The sequence below is a fragment of the Echiichthys vipera genome, assembly GCF_963691815.1.
Source record: "Echiichthys vipera genome assembly, chromosome: 8".
NCBI classification, from domain to species: Eukaryota; Metazoa; Chordata; class Actinopteri; order Perciformes; family Trachinidae; genus Echiichthys; species Echiichthys vipera.
In genome coordinates this window covers 22,950,753-22,958,686 of record NC_139833.1, presented here as the reverse complement: position 1 = coordinate 22,958,686, position 7,934 = coordinate 22,950,753, and the positions used below count along the sequence as shown (strand labels likewise).

General features: G+C 41.4%; 1 protein-coding gene across 1 annotated transcript; it reads left to right on the top strand.

Annotated features, from left to right (window-relative positions):
• The first annotated feature begins 399 nt into the window (after positions 1-399).
• On the top strand, positions 400-6,528 carry irx4a (iroquois homeobox 4a). The gene is made up of 5 exons (XM_083918558.1): positions 400-518; positions 1,413-1,664; positions 2,532-2,638; positions 4,380-4,690; positions 5,724-6,528. The coding sequence occupies exons 1-5, from the start codon at positions 474-476 to the stop codon at positions 6,446-6,448; spliced, it is 1,440 nt and encodes a 479-aa protein (XP_083774684.1). The 5' UTR covers positions 400-473; the 3' UTR covers positions 6,449-6,528.
• Positions 6,529-7,934: the final 1,406 nt, after the last annotated feature.

Genomic DNA, 7,934 nt, shown 5'->3' with positions numbered 1-7,934 from the left:
TCCTGGGGAAGAAAATGCATATTAAAGTTACAGTCTGGTCATTTTTAGAGTGGGAAACTTCTGACGTCAGAGTCACCGCCGTTTAAAACAACCTGCCTCTGCTGCTGACGTCTTTTATACTACTTTTTTATACGGCAAAAATATGTATCTCACAACAAAGTGATTACTGTAGGCAAAGGAAGCCAGTATCATCTTAATTCATTTATCTATTTCCAACAGACCTTTTGTAAGAAAAGGGAGAGCCAGACGATTTGCTGCCTTATTTTTTTTTAAATATATTTTGTTGCCACTGAAAGGCGTTTGAGTGGGGGGCATTTTCCACAAATTAAACATGCTACTCTGCTTCGCCCTATAAGCATCCTAGGAGCCTGTGCTTACCAATCAATTGGTACAGTCAAACAGAGCTGCAGCCTGCGTTAGAGTGGAGACCTTCAGTCTCGCTTTATTTCTGGATATTGGGGGACCTCTCTACCATGTCATATCCACAATTTGGATATCCCTATTCGTCTGCTCCACAAGTAAGTCAATATAACTACCTTTGTTCAGTTAATTGGATGTTTTGGTTTTGATATTCCAGCGATTGATTATCTCATCGATTTACGCTTGATCCTTTTACGCGTTTTGGCGAAGAATCAGGGAAGCTGTCACAGTCCTTTCGCGTATCGGAAAGGCATTGCGTTACAGACAGTGTTACCTGGGTTCCTGCAGTGTTAGAAAAAAAGGCAAGAAGAGGGAAACCAAAAACCAGAGAGACCCCCGACCTCCCGTTCACTGATTTCTACAAGATAATAGCCGCTCTGTAATGTCAACCATATGTTTATCTGCGCTGGAACACACATGCCAACTTGTTCTGCACACGCTGTGTTTGCGCCATAGCCCAGCTGCTGTTTTGTTTTGGCTTTGAGCCATAAAAAGTCATTTGGGCATTACTTTGCGTATGACTGGGTGTTGTTGAGAAAACATGTTGTATCTGTTTGTAAAACATATGTTGATTTTGGATCAAAGCTAACAGACGACTCGTTTTGGACACGTTTTACGCGCACGTTACCACAAGAATTCAACGCGTCATTCATCATCAAATATCAGTCTGTAGTCGAGTCCTTTGATGTTGTGTTTTGGGTTTTAATGATTAATATTCTGAAAGAGAAAAAAAGACCAAGTGTTCACTTTGGTTATGTCCGAATAAGCAAAGTCATTTTATGTATTTGTTGTTTTCTTAAATCTTGTTTTATTTGGCTTTAAAATAAGTGACAGAGCATTTGGAATCAGTTATATTATTGTACTGAGACGATTTTTATTTTGTTTTTTGTTAATAGTTATGAACTAACTTCGAGATCAAATTGCTCAAGATTATCAATGCAGACTCAAATAAAGTATACCAGTGACTTATTAAAATATCAATTATCTCTCAGTTCCTGATGACAACCAACTCTTTGACCACTTGCTGCGAGTCCACCGGCAGATCCATAGCCGACTCCGGGGTAGCGGCGTCCGGGCAGACACCAGTCTACTGTCCCGTGTACGAGAGCCGGCTGCTGGCCACGGCGAGGCATGAACTGAGCTCAGCCGCTGCGCTGGGAGTGTACGGGAGCCCCTACAGCGGCAGTCAAGGCTATGGGAATTACGTTACATACGGCACGGACGCCTCGGCTTTCTACTCGTTGGTAAGCCTTTCATCTGATCCCTCTTGGCATTGATTAATGGAGCCGCGGGGTGCTGAGACTTGAGCCAGTAGCACCTCTCCTCATTTTTTATGCTCTACACCACGAAATACCTGTCTTTTTACTCTACGTGATTTATCCTCATATCATCCTTCAGGCCAGCTTTTCTTTAGTAATTAGAAAAATACTTCTCAGCAAGGCGAGCAAGGTGTCAGAGTTTCCCATTAGATAACTTATTTGTATGAAACATGACAGAAAAAAGTTAATCTTGTTTTACAAGCTTGTTTTAGTTGTTTTACATTGGAAAATGTCTATTTTTCACAAGCAGGTTGACTTTGAAGAAGTGTTTTTTAAAAAAACAAAACAAACTACGCGAGAAACCAGATGGTTTAGTTGTGAAATATATGTAGTCTTATCTTTTTTGGTAAAACAGTGGTGAGAAGAGTCAGTATACTGTATGTTTTTCTAACTGATGATGGAATCAGTCCTTATTTTGCTGTAAACCCACCTGGATTTCTTTGCACAGACACCTGCACTCAACAATCTAACAAACACATTGTTTTTCTGAAGGTTTAATTTTTAAAACCGTGTTTTGAAAGTCTTATTTTAAAGAGTTTTGAATCCCATGGACAATCTACCATTGTAGTATAGTTAGTAAGGTCTATCCACATTTCAATTTGCAGGAGGATATTTAAAAATTCTGATTTATTACACAATAGTCATTTCAAAATAATTACATAACCAAGCAACTTTTAAATACAGCCAACGCAAATATGTCTGTCAACACCAGGTGTATGATTTAATTTGCCATATTTGATTTCCTATATTTGCTTATTGCTCACCTTTAAAACTTTTGTCTTTGTATTGCAGGGCACATTCGATACTAAAGATGCCTCAGCTTCTGCGCATGCGGGAATAACCCAGGCAACTGCCTACTACCCTTATGATCCTACCCTGGGACAGTACCAGTATGACAGGTATGTCGTTCCCGTGATAATGTAACTTATGTGGTTTTTGATGTAATGATCACACTCTAACCCTAACCCAAACACCAGACCACTTTGAATAACCTCTAAGGGCAACTTGATACAATGTGGTACAGCTTGGAAAAGGGATGTGTCCAGTTAGAGTGACATCAGAACTTATCTTGCGCTGTGAAGTTTAAGTTCACTCTCAGGTTTGCAGGTGTATACAAACTGCTTTAAGTGGCTAGAAGAGGATGTGATACATTTTAGGTGGCCTAACTCTCAAAGCATTATGCACTAGTGTAGGATGACTTTTCCCAGTGTTAATCATTGAGAGATTAAGGCCATTCCCATGGGTTACACTGGGTTATCACTTCCATCTCATGACACATTTCTTTTCTGATGGGGTGATGTGCTTCACAAGACTCACACCCCTTTCAGAAAGTAATGAAGCCTCTTGTTTTGAAGAGCACACCTGCCAGACTGAAAGGTATTCTTAATAATGGCATGGCATCCACATTTGGTTCTATTCTATACCTTGAATAGAACCAGCAACTTTAAAGACCCCAGCACTAACAGACATAGGTGACATAGCACAGAAAACACTCCCTTTTAGTGTTATGTGTTAATTGTTCAGCAAAGTGTCATATTGATTAGCTTTATAGCAAAATGAGCGTTCACATAACCCAAAATCCCATGGAGCCAGCTTATTTTACCAATCACTCTAAATTCAGTACGAAGTACAAAAAGGTGTCAGCAGGAATGCTAATAAATGCACATGCAGCAAAAGGCCTGAAAGTCTGAGGCAAAACAGAATTAGTGGCACTCAGAAAAACAAGCAGGCCTACAGCAGTACCACTCTGTCTGCACCCGCCTTTTACCTGAGGGCTCATCATTACACTCAATAAAGCAATTTTACAGTCTATTTTATCTTCGAGGGAACAACGCGGGGTATGGAAAGGTGCAGCGCTCCTCTCCTCTTGATTCCCTTAGCAGTGCTTGACCTGCACTAAGCTCTGCGGAGCAATAAAGGCCTCATAAAAGCCTCTCCTGAGAGGACTTTAACAGCTCACTGCTGACTGAAAATCAACACTGTGCATTTTAAATGTAGGTGTATTCTTGACATTTGTGGGCAGGGAAAGAGATATATGCTGCACTAACAGATGTTTTAATAATTCATATAATAATATTAGAAAAAATATATGCATATAGTCCACATATTTTACTCAGTAGATACATTTGCATATTTTGATACTGACAGCAGATGTCTTTTGGATACCAGAGTCGGTGCTACAGATGAATTGTTGGAGGGATTTCAGAGAGTGTATGGGCACTGTATACTGCACATGGTCCTACAATGCTTATGTACGATTAAAACAATTAACTGACATTATTAGTTTTACAGTTTCCCAAAGGATAGACAATATATAATGTGTCTTTTAATGGGGGTTGTTTACTCCTTACCTGCTCCTTCCCTATATTTCATAACCTATGAGCTTTAAGTGACATTTTAATGATACTACTTTTCATTTTCCGACCGTTACACAATTAGAGGCAGATATATTTATGAGTGGGACTGTCAAATCTGTAAAGCATGTTATGCATAATTTCAATATATCAAGAAACATATGGCTCTGTCATGGTTTAAGAAAAGAAACTACCAGGGCATCATATAAGAAATTGTAATGCAACAAGCATCACGTGTTGTATTTACGCTCTCATTACCTCTGTGCTGTGTTCTTCTCATTAACAGATATGGTTCCATGGATAGTGGAACAAGGCGTAAGAACGCCACACGTGAGACGACCAGCACGCTGAAGGCCTGGCTGCAGGAACACAGGAAAAACCCGTACCCGACTAAAGGAGAGAAGATCATGCTGGCCATTATCACCAAGATGACCCTCACGCAGGTCTCAACCTGGTTTGCGAACGCCAGGAGGAGGCTCAAGAAGGAGAACAAGATGACATGGCCGCCTAGAAACAAGGGCTCAGAGGAGAAGAGATATGACGAGGATGAGGACGGGTCTCAGGAGGAGCAGATAAAAAGCGAAAACAACGAGGATGGTTAGTGTCACAATGCCTTGTTCCTCTAGAGAAGTAAAGAAAAACTATTAAGCATTATGCTGAAATGTTTGGCGCTATTACAGGTGGCTTTGGTCTCAAAAACATGTTACGTTCTCACAACATCTTCTGGTGAAAATGAAGTTATGTTGTTGCTGCAGTTAGAATCATGAAATGGCACTTTGTTTTGTTTGGAACAGAAACATTCTTTAACCAAAACATTATTTCTGTCAGTGGTGATGTTACCACACTGACATTTTTGTTTTATTTTGTTCAAAAATTTAGAATAAGATCTGATGACATGTATTAATAAATGTAAGGCACCCCTATCAGGCTCATTTTTTATTTTATTTTCTAATATATAATTGCAACAGGAATGGTGTGATTCTGTAATTGTTCAAAACTGTATACTACTCACAATAAGAAATATTGGACCGAGGCCTTAGAATGTTTTTAGATAAACATTTAATTCTTGTAATATGCGCTGTGCTAAAACCAATGTATGATTTTTTTTTTTTTTTTAATTAGACTGCATCAGCCGTTTTGTGTACAAGGTGTGCTATATCACTCTGATCACCATAAGAAGCTTTATCTTTTCTTTTAGAGAGGCCTCAGTCAGTGTCACAGATATATGCTGGAGGGTCAAATATCTTAAACTAAGTTTAGGTGCCTTTCCAATGATGAGGTTGTGTTTTTCCAACGTTTGTCAGCTGGTTATGAATCAATATTTATGTTAGGACTAAATTAATTTAGTTAATAAATTAAAGTACACCAGATTTTACCTGAACTTAATCAAGTGAGTTTGTCAGGTGATTCTTGATTCGTGATGAAACTGATATATAAAGATATAATATATTTTTCACCATCAGGCTGTAAACCAAAATGTAATAAAAGTCGAACAACTGTAATGTTTATTTGATTGTATGATTGAAACGCAAAACCTGACTCCAGAGTGAGTGTTCAGGATGCTTTTATCAGATCTGATGCCCTATCCTTCACTGACATGTCTGCCGTCTCCTGTTGTTTTTTCTCCCAGAGACCAGAAGTCGGCCTGATAAGGACCTCCAGTTGAGCGACTTGGATGATTTCGACACGCTGGAGTCTGAGAGCTCGGAGTGTGAGCTGAAGCACCGATACCACATGAACACACACATGTCAACGACGGGCGACTGCCCAGCCGAACACCTCATCAAGGACGCGTCTCTGAAAATCTCCATCCCTGTTTCTCTGGGAGGGGAGCAGGACTTGAGCAAAAGTTGTCTCAAAACAAACCCGGAGGATTTCCAACCGGACAACAGACAGCAGGCGAAAGGCTGTTATAACCAGCAGCAGCAGCAGCAGCAGCAGCAGCAAGGGCACCAGATATTAGACGGCAAGCCTCGGATCTGGTCTTTGGCCCAAACTGCGACGTCCCTGAACCAGACTGAGTACCCGTCCTGCATGCTGAGGTGCCAGCCGCCGCCGTCCTCCCTCACTCCATCCCCAGCCGCTACCTCACCCGTGACCTGCCTGGACAACAGGCAGGACTCGCCGGTCACGACCCTGAGAAACTGGGTGGACGGGGTTTTCCACGACCCCCTGTTCAGGCACAGCACTTTGAGCCAGGCTCTGACCAACACCACCGTCTCTTGGACCACGAACACCAAAGGCGCCATTCTGGAGGCTGAGAGGAGCGCGGCGGCCTTGCAGCAGCACCAAGACTCCTCCAAAGACAGTGCCATGAGTTTCCCAAAAACTATCAACAAACTTTTCTGCTCTTAACAAAACCAAATGACCCTTTTATTGCAAGAAGAGAGAGACTCTTTGTGACTGACTGAAAGTCAGATGGAAAAGCCTATTTCGTCCCCATGATTCCCTCATTATGTTTTATGCGTTTTTTAAAGCAGTGGTCGCTATAAACTGTTATATTGGCGTTACATACTTGAAATCGGATCGGTTTGGCTTATTTGATTTAACGCACGCACAGAACTTATCGAAATGTACAACTAAAAGTTTACATATTGGGGAAAAAAATAGGCCTACATGATTTTTTTTATCTTTATTTTTTGTTTACTATGCGCATGCAAATGTAATTGAATATTATTTAGATCTCAGCAGTTGAGTATCACTATTAAAAGAAAAAAAAGTCTCACAAATGCACAGCTCTCTTAGGAAGTGGATGAGAGCGTCTCAACTTTGTTCACTGAAAATAAAAGCAGTCGGTTTCTGCGGAGCGCTTGTGATGCTGATTGATGTTGCTGTCCAAGGTGCTGAAACACAGTGGACCCATATTGATCCTGGGCCTTGCGATTCCGTGGTCTGTGTTTGCATGTTATTATTGTGTAGAACTGCGTCAACTCCTGATTCCATTGTAAAGAGCAGCCAGAACGCGGGGCCACGAGAGGGGGGAGGCCTTTTTAGACGCAATCTACTGTTGAATAAAGCAGTTCTATTACTTCAAGCCATTCTTAGCCCATTAAAACAGAGGCAATTGAACATCTCCCATGTGTTATTTCTCAGAAAAAAAACATCCACTCTCATTTAGTGACAGCGAGAAAATGAGCCAGCTCAACCCTCAAGACAGAACAATATCAGTATCTAAGATCTGCCTCATTAATTCCCTCTAAACAGGCTGTAATTGGGATGTTCACAGTCATATTTCATGTCAGGCTATTGATTTACCCTCTCTGCTCTCTGATAATATTATCGAAACATCTCAACACCGTCCACGATGCAGCTGTCAAAAGGGTAAGTTATTCGCCATACGTCCATTAATGGGTTCAAAACGGAGGCCCTGCGAAATCATTTGAAGTGAAGAGTTTTCGTTTTGACACTAACCCCTCAATTTCCTAGAGACGGGGCCCAACAGAAAACAGCCTGGATGCTGATTCCTCCTCTGAAAAGTGAAAGGGCTTTACAAGGGAGGCACTCACGTCGGGTAAAAGTGAAAAGGGCAAAGGAACTCGAATTAGTTGTTGTAGATAAAAGGGCAAAAAGAAAGGAGCCAAGGGTACTTGACAGTAATGGCGAAAGTGGAGCTCTCGGGGGACTCTGTCTGTCCTGCGAGAGAGGGGGGGGGGGGGGGGGGGGGGTGAGGCATGGGGGCTCCAGTGATGAATTTTAATGGGAAAAGCAAAACGACTGAGATCTTCCCCCTCACGGAAGAAAGCGCTATAGTGGACAAAAGGGATTTTCTATAAATTGGAGTCAGGGCGCATGTTTTTATTAGCTCTTTTACCTCGGAAAACCTCGCCTGCAGCATAGAGCA

Bases quoted from the DNA above. Each gene is read 5' to 3' on its own strand.
- irx4a (XM_083918558.1), top strand. From the start codon at position 474: ATGTCATATCCACAATTTGGATATCCCTATTCGTCTGCTCCACAA. The intron at 1,665-2,531 runs GTAAGCCTTTCA...TTTGTATTGCAG, and splicing joins CCTCGGCTTTCTACTCGTTG to GGCACATTCGATACTAAAGA. The intron at 4,691-5,723 runs GTTAGTGTCACA...TTTTTCTCCCAG, and splicing joins AAGCGAAAACAACGAGGATG to AGACCAGAAGTCGGCCTGAT.